Source organism: Taudactylus pleione, unplaced genomic scaffold (assembly GCF_031769625.1).
Source record: "Taudactylus pleione unplaced genomic scaffold, aTauple2 ptg000893l, whole genome shotgun sequence".
In the NCBI taxonomy this organism is placed as follows: Eukaryota; Metazoa; Chordata; class Amphibia; order Anura; family Myobatrachidae; genus Taudactylus; species Taudactylus pleione.
This window is the reverse complement of record NW_028285294.1, coordinates 704,946-731,568: the sequence shown is the minus strand read 5'-3', so window position 1 is coordinate 731,568 and position 26,623 is coordinate 704,946. Positions and strand designations below refer to the sequence as shown.

The window sequence follows — 26,623 nt, the reverse complement described above, 5'->3', positions numbered from 1 at the left end:
CCTCGCATAGACGGACGGATGCCTACATTAAATAAAAGGTAATAATTACAGGACTTCTCTATGTCCCTATGCACAGTTCTGTGGAACTAGTCAGCAACTGACTTTCATTATGTAATACATTTACAGGCAGTAAATTAAAATTCACTACGACAGGTTCAGGAGGAGAAAAGAAGTGGAAAGTCAGCTATTGTTAGAAAATAATGTCATTTATTTAACAGATTTTATCCTTTATTTTTACCCTAAACAATAAAAAACATCCAGCACAAGAACTTTCTTCCTTCCTCACCTGCCCCTAGGACTAATATACAGAGCCTACAGGGACAGTGAGGACGGTAATCATAAATAATATAGCAATACTGATCAGAGAGCCCAGGTACTCAGTACATCGTATAACGCTGGTATCCCCGCTGATTGGAGTACCACTGCTGGCTTCAGCGCATTCCTGGCAGATGTTTCAGGCGACCGCCGTTTGCGTTTTACTCTCTTCCTTCACTTTCTTTATAGCGTCACTGACCAGGTCACAGGATTTCTTATGCTTCTCCCAGTGCTTCACCTGGCATGGCCTGATGGCAAAGAGAAGGATGGATCCAATAAGCACATAGAAGACGGATGGGTCTAGTGTACCCTCCCATTGTCCATCTTTATCGGAACAGATGGAGATACCCGAGTAAACTAAGCTGTTATAACTCGTCCATTTCCACAGCATGTATGTAACTGAATGTTATTAGTAAGAGAAGGTGCTATAACCCTACAGCATCATGTAAGATATACTCTGCGCTGCTGGGGAAACCTGCTCCTCCCAGTATATATATCATGTCACTGCCCCTGGCCTCACTAACACATCACTCATCTCCTGATATACTCTGCGCTGCTGGGGACACTGCTCCTCCCAGTATATATATCATGTCACTGCCCCTGGCCTCACTAACACATCACTCATCTCCTGATATACTCTGCGCTGCTGGGACCCTGCTCCTCCCACTATATAACTCTCAGTCTGTGGCTTCCTGCTGCCTCCATTACCCTCCTCACATCATGTCACTGCCCCTGTCACATGCAACCCTGTCCTCACTGACACATCACTCATCTCCTGATATACTCTGTGCTGCTGGGACCCTGCTCCTCCCAGTATATATATCATGTCACTGCCCCTGTCCTCACTAACACATCACTCATCTCCTGATATACTCTGCGCTGCTGGGATCCTGCTCCTCCCAGTATATATATCATGTCACTGCCCCCTGTCCTCACTAACACACCACTCATCTCCTGATATACTCTGCGCTGCTGGGATCCTGCTCCTCCCAGTATATATATCATGTCACTGCCCCCTGTCCTCACTAACACATCACTCATCTCCTGATATACTCTGCACAGCTGGGACCCTGCTCCTCCCAGTATATATATCATGTCACTGCCCCTGTCCTCACTAACACATCCCTCATCTCCTGATATACTCTGCACAGCTGGGATCCTGCTCCTCCCAGTATATATATCATGTCACTGCCCCTGTCCTCACTAACACGTCACTCATCTCCTGATATACTCTACACAGCTGGGACCCTGCTCCTCCCACTATATAACTCTCAGTCTGTGGCTTCCTGCTGCCTCCATTACCCTCCTCACATCATGTCACTGCCCCTGTCACATGCAGCCCTGTCCTCACTAACTTACATATCACTCATCTCCTGATATACTCTGTGCTGCTGGGCACCCTGCTCCTTCCACTATATAACTCTCAGTCTGTGGCTTCCTGTTACCTCCATTCCCCTCCTCACCCTAAAGCTCAAACACCCACAGTGTACCCAGCCCTTCCCGCCTCTCACACTCACCTGTTGCAGTATTTAAAGCCCTGCCCGTCTGTCACACTCACCTGTTGCAGTACCCAAGCCCTGCCCATCTGTCACACCTGTTGCAGTTCCCAAGCCCTGCCTGCCTGTCACACTCCCCTGTTGTAGTACCCAAGCCCTGCCCATCTGTCACACTCACCTGTTGCAGTACCCAAGCCCTGCCCGTCTGTCACACTCACCTGTTGCAGTACCCAAGCCCTGCCCGTCTGTCACACTCACCTGTTGCAGTACCCAAGCCCTGCCCGTCTGTCACACTCACCTGTTGCAGTACCCAAGCCCTGCCCGTCTGTCACACTCACCTGTTGCAGTACCCAAGCCCTGCCCGTCTGTCACACTCACCTGTTGCAGTACCCAAGCCCTGCCCGTCTGTCACACTCACCTGTTGCAGTACCCAAGCCCTGCCCGTCTGTCACACTCACCTGTTGCAGTACCCAAGCCCTGCCCGTCTGTCACACTCACCTGTTGCAGTACCCAAGCCCTGCCCGTCTGTCACACTCACCTGTTGCAGTACCCAAGCCCTGCCCGTCTGTCACACTCACCTGTTGCAGTACCACTCACTCTGACACCTGGAGCATCGCTTGCTGGCTTCTGCGCCACACGACCTACACTTGGGTTTATCTGGCACCAGTGTTTCCATGACATCAATGTTGTAGGTCTGCGCCCACCTGTTTGCAGAACCAGGTTTCAGGTTAGTGCAGATTTGGGCAGGGGGACTATACACCAGGAATCTGCAGGTGACTGACCTCTGAGCCTGGTGATGCAGATCTTTCTCACTGGGAGAGAAAGCAGTCTTCACCTGGTGCTTCGCAATTGCCTTCCATTTCCCAGAATTCTCCCTAATAATGGCGTCCCACACCTCCGGAATCTGCCAGATGGGATGGGGGGGGGATGTGATGTCAGCAAAATTGTTCAGCTTGTATTGTGTCTGTTATGAGTAGGAGCCGATCTCTAGGCCTAGTCTTCATAGATGGCGATTATTCATTGCGCATTTGCTTCCTGTGATTACGCCCTGAATCTCTCTACATCTTCCTCATGTTTCCCAAGAGACTTCCAAATCTGCTCCACCTGCTGTTACAGATACTACTGCTGCACTTGTACCAAACAGTCCTGCTCAGCATGCCAGGTCCCATTCGCAAAAGTATTGCGCCGAGCGTCTTTTTAGCACCACTGTGCATCTTAGTCGCAGCATGATGCGAGAAAACCGCTTCACAAGACTGCACTGATTACACTGAGATGCGACACCTGTATATCAGAGTGTGACTGAGCCAGAATCTGTATACGAAGTGCTACAAGGCAGCGGCCACGGCTGTTTGTTTCACGCCAAGTTCCGTTGTATATTTTTGTGTGTGAATGAGTCTGAATCTGTACAAGTGTCGCATATCAAATTATTCAGTTCGGTCTCGTGAAGCGGTTTTGTCACATCGTGTCGTGACTAAGACGCACATTAGAGCGTAACATACGCAAACAAGTCGTTACAGCACTCTGCGCAGCTCACCCTCGCCAGGTGACACATCTGTACCCGTTAATGAGTCTGTGTCTCTCTATATCTCTGTATCAGCGAAGCCCTGGGTAATCTGCAAAGGAACGGTCGGTTCTGTGCTCACAGTGGTCAATGGGCCTCATTCAGCAAGGAACGTAGTTGCTAATACGCACGCAAACGGTTGATTGTTGCGTATGCAGTGTGCGTGCGCGAACTTGCATTGCAATCAATACTGCGATTGCAGAGGCTACGCAGACCCAGAGCAGAATGATTGACAGAAAGGGCCGTTTGTGGGTGGTGATGGGGGGGTGGTTGGGCGAACGCAGGCGTGCCAGTGCATCTCAACGCAATTGCAGGGGCGTGCATAAATTAGCCACTGAGTGGCCATACCACTGATAGAGTGCATGGCTGGTAGCAATTTCTATAATCCTCTAGTATACGGATGTGAGTAAGGGGAAGTGGGCGTCCTTATTTCAGGATGCGATCACAAAGTGAATGCACACATTTACTTATCATGTAGAGAATCAGGCCCGATAGCCAGAACACTAGTAGGGAAACTGTCACCCAATCTACTGTATCTGAGGAAACTGCCAACCCACAGTGTCCGTAGATGTGGTGGTCTGTAAATGAGGTAATCAGAGACCTTCCAAACACAACACTAATGATCAGCGCTTCCTTACTGTACCTGCTCCAAAACCAGACTCTTCTGCGGCGGCGCCGGTTCGCTCACAGACAAATGGGCGAGAAAACGCTGCAGCTCCACTAAATGTGGCAGTTGGTCAACAAGGACTTCGGTGAGAAAAGAACGAAGCTGAAATTATACCGGAGATAAATAATAGTATAAGACATGAAACGCAGAATGCATGACAATATAATAACAGCAATGTAATAAGCACTGAGGGTATAATATGTATATAGGGTCCGGCGTGGAGAAGGAACAGTACACTGACTGCCACCTGCTTGTATCGGGGACACGTTACCTTTACCAGCTGCCCTTTAATGAAGTTGTTAATGTTGTATTTTTGCTGACATTCCGGCCTCAGCAGAAGATTGTAGAGCGAGATCCAGACCTGGCCGTCCAGCTTGGTCATCTTCTGCTGGTCCTCAGCCGATACCGGCAACCAGCGGCCGCTCTCGTACTTCTGCAGCTGACCTACAGGACGAAGGGATAGGGGATTCTGGAACTGGAAGCAACATTATACTGGAACACATTCTTATTAATAATCCAAGATTCCAAATGTGTATTACTACAGTGCGCGGGACGTGTAAGTAAGGGTACACACTGACATTACTACAGTACGCGGGACGTGTAAGTAAGGGTACACACTGGTATTACTACAGTACGCGGGACGTCTAAGTAAGGGTACACACTGACATTACTACAGTACGCGGGACGTGTAAGTAAGGGTACACACTGGTATTCCCACAGTACGCGGGACTTGTAAGTAAGGGTACACACTGGCATTCCCACAGTACGCGGGACTTGTAAGTAAGGGTACACACTGGCATTCCCACAGTACGCGGGACTTGTAAGTAAGGGTACACACTGGCATTCCCACAGTACGCGGGACTTGTAAGTAAGGGTACACACTGGCATTCCCACAGTACGCGGGACGTGTAAGTAAGGGTACACACTGGCATTCCCACAGTACGCGGGACGTGTAAGTAAGGGTACACACTGGCATTCCCACAGTACGCGGGACGTGTAAGTAAGGGTACACACTGGCATTCCCACAGTACGCGGGACGTGTAAGTAAGGGTACACACTGGCATTCCCACAGTACGCGGGACGTCTAAGTAAGGGTACACACTGGCATTCCCACAGTACGCGGGACGTCTAAGTAAGGGTACACACTGGCATTCCCACAGTACGCGGGACGTCTAAGTAAGGGTACACACTGGCATTCCCACAGTACGCGGGACGTCTAAGTAAGGGTACACACTGGCATTCCCACAGTACGCGGGACGTGTAAGTAAGGGTACACACTGGCATTCCCACAGTACGCGGGACTTGTAAGTAAGGGTACACACTGGCATTCCCACAGTACGCGGGACGTGCAAGTAAGGGTACACACTGGCATTCCCACAGTACGCGGGACGTGCAAGTAAGGGTACACACTGGCATTCCCACAGTACGCGGGACGTGTAAGTAAGGGTACACACTGGCATTCCCACAGTACGCGGGACGTGTAAGTAAGGGTACACACTGGTATTACTACAGTACGCGGGACGTGTAAGTAAGTAAGGGTACACACTGGTATTACTACAGTACGCGGGACGTGTAAGTAAGGGTACACACTGGCATTACTACAGTACGCGGTACGTCTAAGTAAGGGTACACACTGGTATTACTACAGTACGCGGGACGTGTAAGTAAGGGTACACACTGGTATTACTACAGTACGCGGGACGTGTAAGTAAGGGTACACACTGGCATTCCTACAGTACGCGGGATGTGTAAGTAAGGTTACACACTGGAGCGATGTTGTTACGATTTGGCCAAATTGTAACAACATATTGTGCATATCGTGCAGTGCGCGCACCCGTGTTGCACATCAAACCTGACGATATATCGCAAGTGGCCCCATTCATGTTAATGAAGGACGGCACGAGAGATCTCTCAGTCGTTCAGAACATCGCTCTGATGTGTACCCGCGGTGCGATAGGTCGGCCTGACTTGTCCAGTGTGTTCCCAGCTTATGACGTGTGATCGCCATATAAATAGGGGATAGATAAAAAATGTATATAACATGGACCAAGATAGAAAATATTCACACAGGGCCGTCCCCCCACCTCAAATCTCTGTTTGTATTACTATCACTGGAACCTGGCGTTGTACAAGTGATTACAATCAGTGGGCGGTGATAAGAAAACCGATGTCATGGTGACAAAATAATTGTAATAAAAATGTAATGAAAAAAGGACAGCAGCAACAGGATAATGATAATGAATAGTATAATGATTGTGTGTAAGGTGTACAGGAATATCTTGCCGTGCTGTGCAGTACACGGTATATACGTCGTAGGGGAGCTTATACCTTTGATTCGGCGGCTCCAGGGGCAGTTCTGCAGCAGTTCCACCAGGACGCAGGGCAGGTTGTGGGTATTCAGCAGCCGTGTGGTCACACTGAGCGGGAGGCTATATACAGTATATAGAATAGGTGTCACACTCACAGGGATCACCGGAACCCCCCCTCTGACCAGCCCCAGCATCCCCCGTCAGTTACCTGTCAGTGTGGTCACACTGAGCGGGAGGCTGTATACAGTATATAGAATAGGTGTCACACTCACAGAGATCACTGGAACCCCCCCTCTGACCAGCCCCAGCATCCCCCGGTCAGTTACCTGTCTGTGTGGTCACACTGAGCGGGAGGCTGTATATAGAATAGGTGTCACACTCACAGAGATCACCGGAACCCCCCTCTGACCAGCCCCAGCATCCCCCGGTCAGTTACCTGTCTGTGTGGTCACACTGAGCGGGAGGCTGTATACAGTATATAGAATAGGTGTCACACTCACATAGATCACTGGAACCCCCCCTCTGACCAGCCCCAGCATCTCCCGGTCAGTTACCTGTCTGTGTGGTCACACTGAGCGGGAGGCTGTATACAGTATATAGAATAGGTGTCACACTCACAGGGATCACCGGAACCCTCCCTCTGACCAGCCCCAGCATCCCCCGGTCAGTTACCTGTCTGTGTGGTCACACTGAGCGGGAGGCTGTATACAGTATATAGAATAGGTGTCACACTAACAGAGATCACCGGAACCCCTCTCTGACCAGTCACAGCATCCCCCGGTCAGTTACCTGTCTGTGTGGTCACACTGAGCGGGAGGCTGTATATAGAATAGGTGTCAGACTCACAGGGATCACCGGAACCCCCCCTCTGACCAGTCACAGCATCCCCCGGTCAGTTACCTGTCTGTGTGGTCAGTGATGTAACGTAAGACTGAGATACACTTCACTGCGATGTCAAACTCCAAGGCCTCAGCTTGTTGCTGTATCTCCTGCGGGTGGGAGAATACTGGGATCATGGGGGGAGAGCTTCAGTCTGGGGTTTCTATAGAGGTATATGAGGGGACCTAGCGCACATTACATGCAGGATGATATTACAGTATACGGCACTGATATAGCAGGCTTTTTCTGTCCATGTGAGCTAACAATCTAGTTTAGGTGTCTGGGATCCAGGGAGACAAAGGGTGACAAGTTACTAAAACTGGTATTTATGATGTGACCTCCAGGTGTATTTCTGTTATATATAAGAATATAATGACTGACTGACACACCACAGTAAGGGGCATATTATCCGTCACAAAACAACATCTATAATAAAACACCTTATCCTCCGCATTCACAAACACTGAAAGTCACTTTAAGGCGTCAACAATTAAAACAACCAAGTGACCTCCAGATGTTTCATGTAATGACTTCACTAAAGCGCGTACTGAATACGACGGAATGACTACGGATCTTTGTATGTATAGAATGTGCAGCAGCCCAGGATATATCTATGCCACTCCTGGCTATAAAGTGTATTTAATGGCTTAGTTTTGGGCAGTGAGGTAGAAATACAGATGTGAGTCTGGCAGATCAGCTGTATAGTGACAGTACTGTGTGTAATATCGTCATAGTATGTACTAACAGCCGTATCTGACCTATGTGTAGAGAGCTGCTCCCATTCTCCATCTACTTTCCCCCCCAGATCCCCGGCTACTCCTGTACCTCTAGGGATGAGGTCGCACTGGCAGCAATGGGTAGCAGTCTGTCCTGGCTCGGGATTCCGGCAGAGCTCCGCGACACCAACGCGATCAGTTTACGGTGACAGTAATCTGCGAGGTCCAGGGCCAGGTCCTCTGCGGACTCACAGACTTCCTATTACACAAAGGAGAAAGAGAAACGTCACCAAAACAAAATGGATCTGTCACCCCAATATAAATCTACAACCAGGGACTGGCCGCTCACGGTGGGTCTGTAGCTCTGTACTGTCATTTAGGCAAAACTAAAAACACCAGGAAAGTATGAAATGACTATATAAATCCCCACCAAGAAGCCACATTGGCTTAAAATGTTCTTTTAAATATCCTAAAATGGGGAGGATTTATCAGACCTTGGAGAGAAATAAAGAACTAACCAATCAGCTTCTAATTGTCATTTTACAGACTGTGTTTGAAAATTGACAGAAGCTGATTGGCTGGTACATTACCTCTCTCCAGGGTTTGATACATCTCCCCCAAAGTCCGCCGAATATGTCTCCATCCCCTCATTTACATGGACTGCAGGTAGTGAGATATTCCTGTGACTAATGTTATATATAGGAACACTTTGATGGACTGTTTAATCCACAGCTTCTAACGGTCAGGGATGAGGGGAGACATCGCATTGCAGTTGCTATGGACACAGCACCTCTCGCACTGGTTGTGTCGCCCATTTCATTTAGAAAGAAATGATGACTTGAGGCTTTTATAATGTGACATGATGGATATTTCCCATGGGGAGCTGGAATCCAGACACAGGAGATGGACACCACAGTTCCTACCATGGGGAAATAAATCAGGACTGTGTGTATAATAAAGGCCTCTGCGAGACAGTTGCTCTTCCTGAGGTTTATAAGCAGGTTACACTATTCAGAAAGGGAACGTTACTGAGTATAACATGTAGACGGGGAGCTGTTATTATATACTATATAAAAGCGAAAATTTGTCCTTCTATACAAATCCACAGTTTACAAGCCAAGATCGTAAAATTTTACATACGAGCGTATTAAAACACGGCCGAGGCAACTAAAAATTTTTTTAATCGAAATTAATTAATGTTAAGTTTTAATTCATTAAAAACCACCATTTTTGCTGGATGCTCATTGTGGGGCCCTGCACTCAGCACTGCTGTCTGCTGCCTCTAGTGGTGATATTTAAGACCTTTCTTATCTCTACTATGTATACTATTTCTGTCCTTCTGTCTAGGGACGGACATTGGAAGCCCACCCATCATATGACGGCAGTGCTTCCACCATTGAATCTTTCGATGCAATGGTAACTAACCATCGTATCAAAAGCATTCAATGGTAAAAACTATTCATATGAATAGTAAAGGGGCGGGGTTGGGGGGAGGGGCTCAGACACGAAGGAACAAAAAAACAAAAACAAAATAAAAAACCCAGGCAAGGCAGAGCTGACTGAGGACGGGAGGAGAATGAGATACACTGGCACTGCCACGCTGCTGCTGTGGGCACTTATAGCAACAATAAACTGAAGTGTAAAAACATTAATAAATATACTTATAATAACACACAGAAAAGGAACCTCTTACAGCTCCAGCAGAGACATCTCTCCCCATCTCTGCTGGTATAAACGTTGTTATCTATCACTCTATCAGGGGTATTCAATATGGAGCGAAAACTCCGTTTCTGCGATGTTTTCGCTCGGATGACGTTATTTTCGCCGTTTTTACTTTTACACCGTAAATTTGAAAACTTTTCGCCAGTGCGAAAAGTATATTGCATTCGACCCTGCGAAAAAGTATCACCAAGGAATGGGTGGCGAAAAAAAGTGCAGAATTGGGTTTTTGGGGTGCAACATTTTGGAAACCACCCTGCAACCTTCAAAGGTAAACTGTGTCAAAATGTTTTTAAATGATACCTCAGAAGACCCCAAAAAAAGCACTTTCATTTTTGGGGCGAAAAAAAAAATTGGGGGGTACAAAGTTAAAAACTAGCGAACTAGAATCTAGGGGGGGTCTCCAAGTATGCCCCAGGTGGTTTTTTCATTGCAGGTGTTTGCGGCAGGTGGATTTTTCACGTTTTTTTAAAACTTCACTTTAGCAACTTTTAAATATGCTGACCCCCATTTTCAAGTACCCCAAATTTGCTGGGATAAGTTATTTTCTGCAAAAAAACCCAACTTCTAAATACTATTCTGCACCACCTTCCTAAATCCCAAAAATAGCAGCTATTGTGCCCGTTTAAAGACCCCAAAAACCTTCATAAGGGCTAATCGGGGGTATCCAGAGTGATCCCCCATGTCAAAGCAACTTTTTGGGGGTGTTATGGTCTTTTTCCCGAAAATCAGCGAAGTTATCGCTGATTTCAGTTTCGCCGGGTGCCATTTTCGATGATTTCAAATTGAATACGGGGATAACGGGAGCGCGCGCAAAACTTTTTTGCCGAAAAAACTTCCGATGTGCGGCGAAAACTTCGCTGGCGAGGTTAACGTTTCAAATTGAATACCCCTCTGTGTGTGTCTGTGAGTGACTGCTGCTGCTGGGCCATGGCTGCACACTGATTGGCTCTCACTGTCTCAGAGAGCCAATCAGAGCTAGCAGAGAGGGGAGGGAGGGCCAGGTCTGAGGCAGTGAGAGATAGCCTCCAACGATCCCAGCAGCATGAGCCAGAAAGGTTATCAGAGGCAGAGACACAGCACACAGCAGCCATGGGAGGCATAGCTTATAGTATTTAAAGTAAAAAAGAAGCCACCATCGAAACACCATTGAATAATTACCATTCGATGGCAGCAAACATCGGAATGCTGCCATTGAATGGTAAAGTCACAAACATCGAATGAAAACATCGATGGCCAGCAAACATCGATGTCCATCCCTACTTCTGTCCTTCTATACAAATCCACAGTTTACAAGCCAAGATCGTGAAATTTTACATACGAGCGTATTAAAAACACGGCCAAGGCCAGTTAAAAAAATTTTCAATTGAAATTACTGTTCATTTTTAATTAATTAAAAAACCTAAATTTTTGCTCTACGCTCATTGTGGGGCTTCACGGCATATGGGTAGGGTCTTGGAGTGAGCCTTTTGTGTTGTCATGATCTTAGGGCCTGATTCGGAGCCGCTCGTAAGCGGCCGCTCGTTCGTTCCGAGCGATGTTCGCACATCTGCGCATGCGTACGGATTGTAATACGCATGCGCGAACCAGTCAGTGCGGCCGAAAATCGTGTGCTCGCTAAATAGCGAATGCCTGCTATTTTGCCCTTAATGTTTATTATCGAAGAGAGCTTTAGCAGGTTTTCCCAGCATTCTCAGCTCTAGGACTACCAAATTACGCAACAACATTCACTTCTTTCTTCCAACTGTGTCAAAATGAGGACTTTGCAAGGACCCTGCTGTACTGTGTACTATTACAAATGGAATGCTTCTCCCAAAGTTTTTATGCGCAGAAAACAGGGAGTCGCTGTAGATAGTCATCCTGGTATCAGAGCAACAGAAGCTCTTGACCGTGTTTACACTGTACATCCGACAAATTTTGAATGCTTCTATCTCCGAAGTTTGCTTTACACCGTTACAGGTCCTACTTCCTTCAAAGACCTTAGGACTGTTGATGGGGAAGTTTGTCACACTTTTTGTGAGACCAGCCTAAGGAGAGGTTGGTTGGAGGATGATGTGTGAACAAAAGTTCTTAAAATCTTGGGCAACGCCGGGTACTCCAGCTAGTTTAATATAAATGCCGAAACGGTTTCATCATTCAACATTTGTGAGCCAGTAGGGATTATTTTGATTACTAATTACTTTATTTTCTACACACTAAGCAACGTCCACTGCACAATGTGAGAGCAGCTTAGCACCCGCTGTGTGCCGTGCCTTCCCCTGCGGTCCTGTGCTTTATGAGGCAAGATGGCGGCAGTGTGAGGCTAGCTTAGCACCTGCTGTGTGCCGCTCCTTCCCCTGCGGTCCTGTGCTTTATGAGGCAAGATGGCGGCAGTGTGAGACTAGTTTAGCACCTGCTGTGTTCCACGCCAATGTATATGTGTATTATTCCTGTGGGGGCCAACGTAGTACGTTTTATTCCTGTGGGGGCCAACGTATGTGCGTTTTATTCCTGTGGAGGCCAATGTATGTGTGTTTTATTCCTGTGGGGGCCAATGTATGTGTGTATTATTCCTGTGGGGGCCAACGTAGTATGTTTTATTCCTGTGGGGGCCATTGTATGTGCGTTTTATTCCTGTGGGGGCCAACGTATGTGCGTTTTATTCCTGTGGGGGCCAACGTATGTGCGTTTTATTCCTGTGGGGGCCAACGTATGTGCGTTTTATTCCTGTGGGGGCCAACGTATGTGCGTTTTATTCCTGTGGGGCCAACGTATGTGCGTTTTATTCCTGTGGGGGCCAACGTATGTGCGTTTTATTCCTGTGGGGGCCAACGTATGTGTGTTTTATTCCTGTGGGGGCCAACGTATGTATGTTTTAGTCCTGTGGGGGCCAACGTATGTGTGTTTTAGTCCTGTGGGGGCCAACATATGTGTTGTTTTAGTTCTGTGGGGGCCAACGTATGTGTTGTTTTATTCCTGTGGGGGCCAACGTATGTGTTGTTTTATTCCTGTGGGGGCCAACGTATGTGGGTTTTATTCCTGTGGGAGCCAATGTATGTGGGTTTTATTCCTGTGGGAGCCAATGTATGTGGGTTTTATTCCTGTGGGAGCCAATGTATGTGCGTTTTATTCCTGTGGAGGAATGTATGTGTGTTTTTTTTTATGTGGGAGCCAATGTGTATGTTTTTTCATAGGTCGCACACACTGCATTGCCGGATGGTGTGCCTTGGCAATTTTAAAATCTTGCGTAGTGTGTCTCGAGTTGAAAATCATTACACTGCACTATATATACACACACCATCATATATACTGTACTATACCATACTATAAATTATATCATACTATACACTGTACTATATATACACACATCATATATACTGTACTATACCATACTATAAATTATATCATACTATACACTGTACTATACTAAATACTATGTTGTACAAGGCACTATAACATACTATACACTACATCATACTATACACTACTAAATATACACACTAAACCATACTATACTCTATACTATATATACACACACACACACCATAAAATATACTGTACTATACACATCATGCTATACACTGTACTATACAGTCAGGTCCATAAATATTGGGACATTGACAGAATTTTCTGATTTTGGCCTCTATTCACCACCACAATGGTTTTGAAATGAAACAAACAAGATGTGCTTTACCTGCAGACTTTCAGATTTAATTTGAGGGTAATTACATCCAAATCGGGTGAACGGTGTAGGAATTACAACAGTTTCAATATGTGCCTCCCACTTTTTAAGGGGCCAAAAGTAATGGGACTATCAACTCAAAAGCTATTTCATGGACAGGTGTGGGCTATTCCCTCGTTATTTCATTATCAATTAAGCAGGTAAAAGGTCTGGAGTTGATTCTAGGTGTGACATTTGCATTTGGAATCAGTTGCTGTCAACTCTCAATATGAGATCCAAAGAGCTGTCACTATCAGTGAAGCAAGCCATCATTAGGCTGAAAAATCAAAACAAACCCATCAGAGAGATAGCAAAAACATTAGGTGTGGCCAAATCAACTGTTTGGAACATTCTTAAAAAGAAGGAACGCACCGGAGAGCTCAGCAACACCAAAAGACCCGGAAGACCACGGAAAACAACTGTGGTGGATGACAAAAGAATTATTTCCCTGGTGAAGAAAAACCCATTCACAACAGTTGGCCAAATCAAGAACACTCTCCAGGAGGTAGATGTATATGTGTCAAAGTCAACAATCAAGAGAAGACTTCACAAGAGTAAATATAGAGGGTTCACCACAAGATGCAAACCATTGGTGAGCCACAAAAACAGGAAGACCAGATTAGAGTTTGCCAAACAACATCTAAAAAAGCCATTACAGTTCTGGAACAACATCCTATTGACAGATGAGACAAAGATCAACTTGTACCAGAGTGATGGGAAGAGAAGAGAAGGAAAGGAACTGCTCATGATCCAAAACATACCACCTCATCAGTGAAGCATGGTGGTGGTAGTGTCATGGCGTGGGCATGTATGGCTACCAATGGAACTGGTTCCCTTGTATTTATTGATGATGTGACTGCTGACAAAAGCAGCAGAATTAATTCTGAAGTGTTTCAGGCAATATTATATGCTCATATTCAGTCAAATGTTTCAGAACTCATTGGACAGCGCTTCACAGTGCAGATGGACAATGACCCGAAGCATACTGCAAAAGCAACCAAAGAGTTTTTCAAGGCTAAAAAGTGGAATGTTATGCAATGGCCAAGTCAATCCCCTGACCTGAATCCGATTGAGCATACATTTCACTTGATGAAGACAAAACTGAAGGGATAATGCCCCAAGAACAAGCAGAAACTGAAGACATTTGCAGTAGAGGCCTGGCAGAGCATCACCAGGGATGAAACCCAGCGTCTGGTGATGTCTATGCGTTCCAGACTTCAGGCTGCAATTGCCTGCAAAGGATTTGCAACAAAGTATTAAAAAGTGAAAGTTAGATTTAGGATTGTTTAGTTTGTCCCATTACTTTTGGCCCCTTAAAAAGTGGGAGGCACATATAGAAACCGTTGTAATTCCTACATCATTCTTTTGATTTGGATGTAATTACCCTCAAATTAAATCTGAAAGTCTGCAGTTAAATTACATCTTGTTTGTTTCATTTCAAAGCCATTGTGGTGGTGAATAGAGGACAAAATATGAAAATTCTGTCAATCTCCCAATATTTATGGACCTGACTGTATACACACACACACACACACACACACACACACACACACACACACACCATACTATACACTGTACTATATATACACCATTTTATATAGATTACCTATTTTTCATATGGAATGGTTCACAGGAAGAACTAAAGAAATTCTTCAAATACATGAACGGCAACCTACTAAATGTGGAATTCCCAAGCACCTACAGCACAGAAACAGTAATATTTCTAGACCTCGAGATATACATCAAGAAAAACAACATTCAAACAAGAACCCACATTACAAAGTAAACGGAAATAACATGTTGGCCTATAACAGTAATCAACATATACAATTGATAAAGAATAGCCCCGGGGGACAGTTCTGACGTTTAAGACATAAGACCATATATATGAAGAACAAAGTAGAGCCATGAAGAACAAATTTTTACAGAAAGGATATAGAGCAACAACACAACAAGAACAAATGGATAAAATCTCAAAACTAAATAGAAAAGACCTGATTAAATACAACCCAAAAGACCAACAAAAACCCAGAAACACAAACCACCTTTATCACGCAATACAATGTCAACCACAAAGAAAGAGAGAAGATTCTAAACAACCACTGGCAGGCGAATCCTGTTATTAGACGAAGAATTGAAGAAAAATTTACCAACAAAACAAAAAATTGTGTATAGGAAAGCAAAGAACTTGAAACAATGTCTAACTCAAAGTTTTCTCCCACTGCCAAAATAAAAAATCCCTACGGACAACAAAGGTTTCTTTTATTGCCTAAAGTGCCAAGGGTGCAAAAATCAAGAGTCAACAACCAAACCCACCACAAGCTTCAAATCAAAATTAACAAATAAAGAATTCAAAATCAGAGTGTATATCCTGTGAAACTGAAGGAGCTATATACCTACTAGAATGCCCATGTGGCATTCAATGTGTAGGCCAAACAAAGAGGAAAATCAAAACAAGACTATCGGCACACCTGTATAAGAAAAGGATTAAGAACCCACAGCCTCTCAGCCCATTTTTGAGAACATCATAAAAAGGACCCAAAGTGACTAAAGTTTCTAGGCCATACAGAAAGTACAACCACATTGGGGGGGTGAAGATCTCATCAAAACCCTCAAAAGAACTGAAACAAAGTATATATACGAACTACAGACTCGAACCAAAAGGACTCAATATAGACATAGAACTGAAAGCATTCTTAACCTAACCTAATCCAGAATAACCACACTTGTCCACCCCAGTTCCACTTTTTAGCCAATACATCTTCAATTCATACATTTCCCATTCTGACCACCTTTTTAATACAAATGTTTTTATTTTTTTCCCACTTTTATTCTTTTATCTTTTTCTTATTATTTTATTCTTCCCCTTTTTTAATTTTATTTTTATATTAATTATTTTTTATAAATTTTATCTTTTTGCATATATACTTGTTTTTATATATACTTGTTTTATTCACACTTGAGTTCATTTTTTTTTTTTTACCAAACAATGCATAACAATACATAGTTTTTACCTATGGCTTTATGCCACCAAAAAGAAGCACTTCCGGTCCCAGCCATGACCTAATTTGCTGATTAAAGTTTCCCTATTTAAAGAGCAAAAGACTTAACCTCAAGCATCCTTGAAAAAGCATGAACTCGATGCGAAACGCGTTTGATATAACGTGGAAAAGTGCAGGCGAATCACTAGCTGGAGGGAGAAGGACCTCAGTAAGAACATCGAGGCGTCTGACGTCATATCTGAAGCGCCGTGGTCATCCGATCGGGTCCACACTGAACATCGCCGGTCACCGCTGGTAGGAGAGGCTCATGCAGACCTCAGGTAGGGACAGATAGCATCAGTTCTAGCTCCAGCGGGGTGAAGTGTCCTCTACCTATTTCATTCACACTGGACTTCCCATCGCTCCACACCACCATACTATAAAGGGCTGTAAACATTCATCGTGGTATTAACCACCCATTCCTTTTTTTTTATTTTTTTTAACCTACTTATATTGTATAACATTGTTTGGTAATAGTATTGTTTTTATTGTTTTATTTACCTCATTTAATTTTATTATATCTATTTTTATTTATTTTTGGTTTTTATCTGGATTGGTATTTTATTATTTTTATTTTATTTTGATTGTTTATTTTATTTCCTTCGCCTTTTACATTTTAAAAATGAACGTGATATAACAGAATGAGACTGCGCTGTCTAGCCTAATGCAGTGAGGCACAAAGTAGGTGGTGGATAATGCACACTATATAAGAAAATGCTGCCAACAAAAATCAGAAGTCACCTGATATAAACAAGATATAAAAATAAATAAAAATAGTTGGCGCAATCTACATATATTAGTATTTTAAACAAATCAATAGAGGAATATTAAAGTATCAATAGGTATGTACAGTATAAATACAATAAAATAAAGGAATAATAAATAAATATATTAGATAATCAAAGCATATATTTTTTTCAATATATGCTTTATCTAATATATTTTATTATTCCATTTATTTTATTGTATTTATACTGTACATATTGATACTTTAATATTCCTCAATTGATTTGTTTAAAATACTACTATATGTAGATTGCGCCAACTATTTTTATTTATTTTCATACCTTTTACATTTTATCCTAATACTTTTTATCCTATTTTATATATCCTCACCTCTTATCCACCGTAAGTATTTTATTTCAACACTTTTATTATTTAATCCAGAATTAATATACTACACCACAAATTTTATAGCTATCATCAACATCATCGCTTAGTCTCAGCCTGTGGCTGTACAAACACTATACTATACTATACTATACATATATATACATACACACACACACACACATACCATGTTATATACTGTACTATACACTACATCATACTATACTCTGTACTATATATACACACCATATTATATACTGTACTATACACTACATTATACTCTGTACTATATTATATACACTACATCATACTATACTCTGTACTATATACACCATATTATATACTGTACTATACACTACATCATACTATACTCTGTACTATATATACACACCATATTATATTATGTACTATACATTACTTAATACTTGCTCTGTACTATATAGACACCATATTATAAACTGTACTATACACTACATCATACTATACTCTCTACTATATATACACACCATATTATATTATGTACTATACATTACTTAATACTATGCTCTGTACTATATAGACACCATATTATATACTGTACTATACACTACATCATACTATACACTGTAGTATATATACCATATTATATACTGTACTATACACTACATCATACTATACACTGTACTATACTGTATATACCCTATTATATACTGTACTATACATTGTATCACTATATGAATCTTGTGTATTGTGGACAGTCTCAGTCCCAGTACTATGTTTGGACTTTGGAGAAGGTCAGCAGGGAGCAGGGAGATAAGACACTGATGGACGCTTGTAGAGGGCTGGACACATATTTCCAGTGTGGGAGAATGAGAATATCAGAGGCGCTGGACGGGAGGGTCACACGCTGATAAATTCAGCTTCCCATCGACATGACACATGTTGGAGGCCTGAAAGAAGACTGCGCCCCAGAGTCTGACACTATATAACATTATTACACTGCTCTGTCCAGCTCTGTGTCTCTCACCTTATGGTAGAAAATGGTTTCTAGGAGATTAATAATCGTGGCTTCATGATGTATCTGTAGGACACAGACAACAGAAAACATTAGCTGTACATATAATATAAAGAGGCCAGGATTGTATGCGATTCCCTACCTCCCCGCACTTACCACCATGTACAGAGGGAAGGTGCTCCTGGGGCAGAAGTCCTGGAGCTGACATAATACAGGGAAGACTTTCATCTTCCAGATCTCAACACTGATCAACTCGTGGATTAAAGTGGTAATCTGGGAAAGAGAGAGGAGAAGGGGGGCGGGGGATACCTTACTATACCACCATGGTTTGGGACACGTTATGATTATCACATTTATTGCCGTACTATGGCTGAATTCTGAAGTTTAACAAAGTAAAACAACAACTGATTATCTATATCATCTATAGCCATAAACTCATCAATATATGGCACCGACATTAAATAACAACGAATATGTACAGGAGTATGGAGATCTGTGCTTTGCGGTGAGTGTCCTTAGGATATATAACGATTACTCGAGGGCGTACCGTATATACAGGAGGCAATGGGAGGCTCCTGGTATGAACTTACGCCCGTTACTCAGTGCTGTTACTGTGATTTAATAAGGAATCAGGTCTCCAATACCAATAACGTAACAACTAAGTACTGCGGCATTTGCGAGGCTTTGTTACAGAGAAGTTACCCTGCCCGTAGCTCTGCGATCCCGCAGTCTGTGAGATCATCCGCTGCATCTCTTGGGAAATTATTTATCTTCTTATTTTTAAAACCCTTAAGAAATGTGAAGCCTTCTGGATAGTTATCTTACAGACACTGATTCCCAATTATTGTCATTTGTAGAGATTGGTCTCTTTTCTTACGTATTATTCTACATAAATTCAAACTGATTGTATTGATGTCATTTGTGTTTATTATTTTATTATATATATAATTCTAGATGCTGTAAATAAGAAGTTATTCTGTCATTAGTATATAACAGATGTTTCTATTACGCGTTCAGTATGTTTTGTCAACATTCATTACCTAGGCACTATAATGGCGACATTCATTACCTAGGCACTATAATGGCAGCATTCATTACCTAGGCACTATAATGGCGACATTCATTACCTAGGCACTATAATGGTGACATTCATTACCTAGGCACTATAATGGCGGCATTCATTACCTAGACACTATAATGGCGACATTCATTACCTAGGCACTATAATGGTGACATTCATTACCTAGGCACTATAATGGCGACATTCCTTACCTAGGCACTATAATGGCGGCATTCATTACCTAGGCACTATAATGGCGACATTCATTACCTAGGCACTATAATGGCGACATTCATTACCTAGGCACTATAATGGCGACATTCATTACCTAGGCACTATAATGGCGACATTCATTACCTAGGCACTATAATGGCGGCATTCATTACCTAGGCACTATAATGGCGGCATTCATTACCTAGGCACTATAATGGCGACATTCATTACCTAGGCACTATAATGGCGACATTCCTTACCTAGGCACTATAATGGCGACATTCCTTACCTAGGCACTATAATGGCGACATTCATTACCTAGGCACTATAATGGCGACATTCATTACCTAGGCACTATAATGGCGGCATTCATTACCTAGGCACTATAATGGCGGCATTCATTACCTAGGCAGTATAATGGCGACATTCCTTACCTAGGCACTATAATGGCGACATTCATTACCTAGGCACTATAATGGCGACATTCATTACCTAGGCAGTATAATGGCGACATTCCTTACCTAGGCACTATAATGGCGGCATTCCTTACCTAGGCACTATAATGGCGGCATTCCTTACCTAGGCACTATAATGGCGGCATTCCTTACCTAGGCACTATAATGGCAGCATTCATTACCTAGGCACTATAATGGCGGCATTCCTTACCTAGGCACTATAATGGCGACATTCATTACCTAGGCACTATAATGGCGACATTCCTTACCGAGGCACTATAATGGCGACATTCATTACCTAGGCACTATAATGGCGGCATTCATTACCTAGGCACTATAATGCCGACATTCATTACCTAGGCACTATAATGCCGACATTCATTACCTAGACACTATGTCGGCAACCAATTTTCAGCCTAAGCCTAAAATTTATATTGTCGACATTTCATGTGTCAACATTTGAAAGGTGTTGACATTTTAACCATGTGACATTATGACAGTCAACAATATGGTGTCGACCTTTTGACTGCCGACATAATTACTACATATCTGTATAAGAGAACCCTGCTGTAACCTGGGACACCCTGGGATGTTGCACTCATTACAGTGATTTGATGAATAATTATGTAGGGCTATGTTGGAACCAGACAAATCCCCAGAGAGTAACATCACATTAAACTAGAATGGACGCGATGCTTTTAAAAATGAGACAGAAAGGCTAAAAATATTGTAGAAAATGGTAACAGACTGATTTGCCTCCTCGCCATCAGTTATTGGGCAGAATGATAACGAGCGTCACAATACTGATTTCTGCATTATTACAGAGGTACAGCAGAGAGCTGACATAGAGGATCTCTGTGCGGAAGGTCTGGCAGCCATTCGCATATGGTATGAAGATTGCGCATGTGCACATGTTATTGGCCGTCCTGTACTGCAGAGGAATGGCGTGCGCAGGGATTCATGTTAGGTGTGTGTGTGAGGCACCCTCAGAACCTGATTGTTATACGTAAACTTGTGAAGACCCTCTATACACTTCATACCATTCTATGCAGTAAAAACCAAAGTATTAATGTATATAACGTGCTGAACACAGAAAGCAGCGACACTTGCATTTCATTGTCCAGAATATTCAGACTTCTCCATTATATTTTGGTTTCATTCTGGGATAAACCTGCTTGTGAATTAATTCTCTGAATAGAGCCGGCTGTGTTTTATACAGTCAGCGCGTCACATTTTAGCCCCTACAACCTATAATTCCTCCTGCAGAGCATGGAGGAACGTGCTCTGCGGCTGTTACCTTCCCGTGGGTGACCAGCAGGTCTTTGATGATCTCCTCCTGCCCCGCAGATGCATTTAGGATGGCCTGCATGTTCAGCTTCTCCATGTACTCGTGCTGCCTCAACCACCTGAGAGGAGACAGTAAGTGCTGGTTACAAAATAACAGCTCATATATCATTTCATCCTGCCATGGAAATCTGGGCAAACCATGAATATAGCAGGATTTAATGTGATATGAGTAAACTACTCATTTATGGTATAGAACCACTGGCATTTAGCTATGAGCCCGGAGCTGCCATATTCTCTGCATGCACACATCTTGAACACCTGTAAATGGATGGATTATTGATCCCTACCATAAATGCAGTATAAGTACTATCTGACACCATCTCCAAATGCTGGATGCACCATGGACGCTCCTTGTTGTGTGTTTGCTCTGTCAGAGTCAGTCAAAGTGTAAATGATGTGTAACAACAGCACTTACTATAGGGAGCCCTCACCATAGCCTTACCATAGGGAGCCCTCACCATAGCCTTACCATATGGTGGTCTTACCATAGGGAGCCCTCACCATAGCCTTACCATAGGGAGCCCTCACCATAGCCTTACCATATGGTGGTCTTACCATAGGGAGCCCTCGCCATAGCCATACCAAAGGGTGCTCTTACCACAGGGTGCCCTCACCATAGCCTTGCCATAGGGTGCCCTTGCCATAGGGAGCCCTCGCCATAGCCTTACCATAGGGAGCCCTCCCATAGGGAGCCCTCGCCATAGCCTTACCATAGGGAGCCCTCACCATAGCCTTACCATAGGGAGCCCTCACCATAGTCTTACCATAGGGAGCCCTCACCATAGTCTTACCATAGGGAGCCCTTACCATAGCCTTACCATAGGGAACCCGTACCATAGGGAGCCCTTACCCATAGCCTTAACATAGGGAGCCCTCACCATAGCCTTACCATAGGGAGCCCTTACCATAGCCTTACCATAGAGAACCCGTACCATAGCCTTATCATAGGGAGCCCTTACCATAGCCTTAACATAGGGAGCCCTCGCCATAGTCTTAACATAGGGAGCCCTCGCCATAGCCTTAACATAGGGAGCCCTCGCCATGGGCAGCCCTTACCATAGGGAGCCCTCGCCATAGGGAGCCCTTATCATAGCCTTACCATAGGGAGCCCTTATCATAGCCTTACCATAGGGAGCCCTTACCATAGTCTTACCATAGGGAGCCCTTACCATAGCCTTAACATAGGGAGCCCTCGCCATGGGCAGCCCTTACCATAGGGAGCCCTTATCATAGCCTTACCATAGGGAGCCCTTATCATAGCCTTACCATAGGGAGCCCTTACCATAGCCTTACCATAGGGAGCCCTTACCATAGCCTTACCATAGGGAGCCCTTACCATAGGGAGCCCTCGCCATAGGGAGCCCTTACCATAGCCTTACCATAGGGAGCCCTTATCATAGCCTTACCATAGGGAGCCCTTACCATAGCCTTACCATAGGGAGCCCTTACCATAGGGAGCCCTCGCCATAGGGAGCCCTTACCATAGCCTTACCATAGGGAGCCCTTATCATAGCCTTACCATAGGGAGCCCTTACCATAGCCTTACCATAGGGAGCCCTCGCCATAGGAAGCCCTTACCATAGCCTTACCATAGGAAGCCCTCACCATAGCCTTACCATAGGGAGCCCTCACCTTATCCTTACTATAGGGAGCCCTTATCATAGCCTTACCATAGGGAGCCCTTACCATAGCCTTACCATAGGGAGCCCTTATCATAGGGAGCCCTTATCATAGCCTTACCATAGGGAGCCCTTATCATAGCCTTACCATAGGGAGCCCTTACCATAGCCTTACCATAGGGAGCCCTTACCATAGCCTTAACATAGGGAGCCCTCGCCATGGGCAGCCCTTACCATAGGGAGCCCTTATCATAGCCTTACCATAGGGAGCCCTTATCATAGCCTTACCATAGGGAGCCCTTACCATAGGGAGCCCTTACCATAGCCTTACCATAGGGAGCCCTTACCATAGCCTTACCATAGGGAGCCCTCGCCATAGGAAGCCCTTACCATAGCCTTACCATAGGAAGCCCTCACCATAGCCTTACCATAGGGAGCCCTCACCATATCTTTACTATAGGGAGCCCTTATCATAGCCTTACCATAGGGAGCCCTTACCATAGCCTTACCATAGGGAGCCCTTACCATAGCCTTAACATAGGGAGCCCTCGCCATGGGCAGCCCTTACCATAGGGAGCCCTTATCATAGCCTTACCATAGGGAGCCCTTATCATAGCCTTACCATAGGGAGCCCTTACCATAGGGAGCCCTTACCATAGCCTTACCATAGGGAGCCCTTACCATAGCCTTACCATAGGGAGCCCTCGCCATAGGAAGCCCTTACCATAGCCTTACCATAGGAAGCCCTCACCATAGCCTTACCATAGGGAGCCCTTATCATAGCCTTACCATAGGGAGCCCTTACCATAGGGAGCCCTTATCATAGCCTTACCATAGGGAGCCCTTACCATAGCCTTACCATAGGGAGCCCTTACCATAGGGAGCCCTTACCATAGCCTTACCATAGGGAGCCCTTATCATAGCCTTACCATAGGGAGCCCTCGCCATAGGAAGCCCTTACCATAGCCTTACCATAGGGAGCCCTCACCATAGCCTTACCATAGGAAGCCCTCACCATAGCCTTACCATAGGGAGCCCTCACCATATCTTTACTATAGGGAGCCCTTGCCATAGCCTTACCATAGGGAGCCCTTGCCATAGCCTTACCATAGGGTCCGCTGGTTCCCATTCACAGGCAGCTGACACAAATGGTGAAACACCAGCATGCATAGAAATCGATGTCAGTAAATAAATGCACTTATTGCAGCTGTACAATATGTGGGAAAAGCAGAACAGGTGCTCACTGGGAGTCATAGGAGCCCCATATGGTACCTCAGTCACTAATGAGTTATATGCACCATTTGCCGCCCATTCCCCGGCATCTTACCCTTCTGAGCCGGTATCCCGCAGGGGGAAGCTCTGCAGGCTCTGCACCATTCCCTCAGCTGCTCCATACAGCAGCACCGGGGTCCCCTCCATCTTACTCCGTCTGTTACCATAGCAACGTGACACAGCTGCTACCGCGCAGGCGCAGCATTCCTGGTCACCACGGCAACGCGCCCACTTCCTGCACACACGCGCAGTCGTTGCCTCTTTGTTCGCTGCTTTGCGCATGCGCGGAGGCGTTCTCCGCAGAAAGCGCTGTGATTGGTGACGTTACCGGAAGTTGAAAGCGATCTCCAGCTTCCTTTTGGCCTGGCTGGGGTGTAACGGCCGGAAGCGACTCGGCGCCATCTTGGCACACCCTGTTGCTTTGTTAGGGGGTCCTCATGGTGGCGCCTGGATGTATTGTTGAATTCAGTCTTGGTTATGTCAGTAACAGTGCTAGTTATCAGCCATTAATTTGTATTTTATTATTGCATGACCATATTTACCAACATTTAATATGAGGTTTGTCCAATGTCACTATAAAACTAGGTGATGGGCGCAGTCTAGTCTTGAGGTGGGCAACCTGTGGCTCTCCAGCTGCTGTGGAACTACAGGTCCCAGCATGTTTAGCAACTGGGTTACCATGCAATCAAAAGTAGTACCAATATGTTTCTCCTGTCAGTACACATGTCCTGATATTTACTGACAGCTGGTAGACATGTCCTGATATTTACTAACAACTGGTAGACATGTCCTGATATTTACTGATAGTAAATATCAGGCCATGTCTACCAGCTAACAACTGGTAGACACGTCCTAATATTTACTGACAGGTGGAAGACGTCCTGATATTTACTGTCGGCTGGTAGATGTCCTGATATTTACTGACAATTGGAAGGCATGTCCTGATATTTACTGACATATGGAAGGCATGTCCTGATATTTACTGACAGGTGGAAGGCATGTCCTGATATTTACTGTCATCTGTTAGAGATGTCCTGATATTTACTGACAGGTGGAAGGCATGTCCGATGACTAATACGTTTATGGAAACGATAACAATAGACACAACCAGCGTTGCCTCTATCGCCATGAGTAAGGAAAGCTTCTGCGACCAATATATGGACATTTGCTGCTGCTGCTACTTTACATGATACATTATTTCTTCTTCAGGGTCCACAGGGTTGACCATGGGGTATAGCTGGATCTGGATGCACGGGCACCACGCAGTTAAAGCTTTAGCTCCCAGGATGCACTGGGTCCATCCTCCTCTATACCCTGCCCCCGAGCCACCTTCACCTCAGTTTAAGTTGGACCCCAGAGTCTGTGCTAGCCGTGCTCTTGGGGAATCCCTAGACTGCTGCCGGATCGCCGGGGAACAGGTAAGACGCGAGTCACTGCGGCGACCCGCGGGTATATGCAGTCTCTTGCCTCCGGTCTCTGGGGACAGACCAGAGGCGCTGGCAGTAGTGGCGGGCTCCCCCTCTCAGGAGGCATATCCCGCATGTCCACTAGACCACCAGGGATTACATGTGGCAGCGGGAGCCGGCGTCCCGGGGGTTAGTAGCTGGCCAGGGGAGGCAGCCTTCCCCGTTCAGCGGCTCCTCAGCTCAGGGCGCCTTTCCGCTCTGGCGTCGCTAAGCTGCTTCCTCCTTCGGCCACTCCTCCTCTGAGGTCTCCGGCAGCCATCTTTGAAGGGCAGCACAGATCTCGGGTAGCTTGTGTACCTCTAGGACAGCGTACACAGCACTATAGCCCTCCCAGACACTGAATCTGGGCAGGGTGATTGTAGTGACAAGGTGCAGTGCGTATTAACTTCTGTATTGTATGTGGCTTATGCTAGCGCTGACTGTGCTTTATTTATTTTTTTTTTTAATAATTTTTTATTGTCATTCAAAGCATTGAGCATCAACAATAAAAAAGAGACTGAACAAAGCTTGACCAAGTTGGTTGAATATTATGAATTATACTTATTCACTCAAACGAACAAAATACAAAGAAAATAGATAAGAAATTTTTGTTCAGAACTGAGGAGCTTATTCAGACCCGGTCGTTAGCTCTATGAGCTCGCAACCGGGTCGATGTTGCTCCAGTGCGCATGCGCACGAAGGAGC

The 26,623-nt window shown here is 44.8% G+C and overlaps 1 protein-coding gene across 1 annotated transcript; it reads right to left on the bottom strand.

Annotated features, from left to right (window-relative positions):
- Positions 1 to 210: 210 nt before the first annotated feature.
- On the bottom strand, positions 211 to 24,732 carry ZMYND10 (zinc finger MYND-type containing 10). Its single transcript, XM_088459085.1, has 12 exons — positions 24,529 to 24,732; positions 21,533 to 21,641; positions 18,664 to 18,780; positions 18,520 to 18,573; positions 8,053 to 8,202; positions 7,249 to 7,337; positions 6,368 to 6,468; positions 4,311 to 4,483; positions 4,016 to 4,141; positions 2,594 to 2,715; positions 2,390 to 2,515; positions 211 to 563 (listed from the first exon to the last, which is right to left on the bottom strand). Exons 1-12 carry the CDS (start codon positions 24,618 to 24,620, stop codon positions 455 to 457), a joined length of 1,368 nt encoding a protein of 455 aa, XP_088315211.1. The 5' UTR covers positions 24,621 to 24,732; the 3' UTR covers positions 211 to 454.
- Between the last annotated feature and the right edge of the window lie 1,891 nt (positions 24,733 to 26,623).

Excerpts from the sequence above, each read along its gene's own strand:
- ZMYND10 (XM_088459085.1), bottom strand. The coding sequence starts at position 24,620 with ATGGAGGGGACCCCGGTGCTGCTGTATGGAGCAGCTGAGGGAATGGTG. Across the intron at positions 6,469-7,248 it reads ATCACTGACCACACAGACAG|CCTCCCGCTCAGTGTGACCA; the intron begins GTAACTGACCGG and ends TACTGTATATAG. Across the intron at positions 4,142-4,310 it reads TTAAAGGGCAGCTGGTAAAG|CTTCGTTCTTTTCTCACCGA; the intron begins GTAACGTGTCCC and ends GTATAATTTCAG.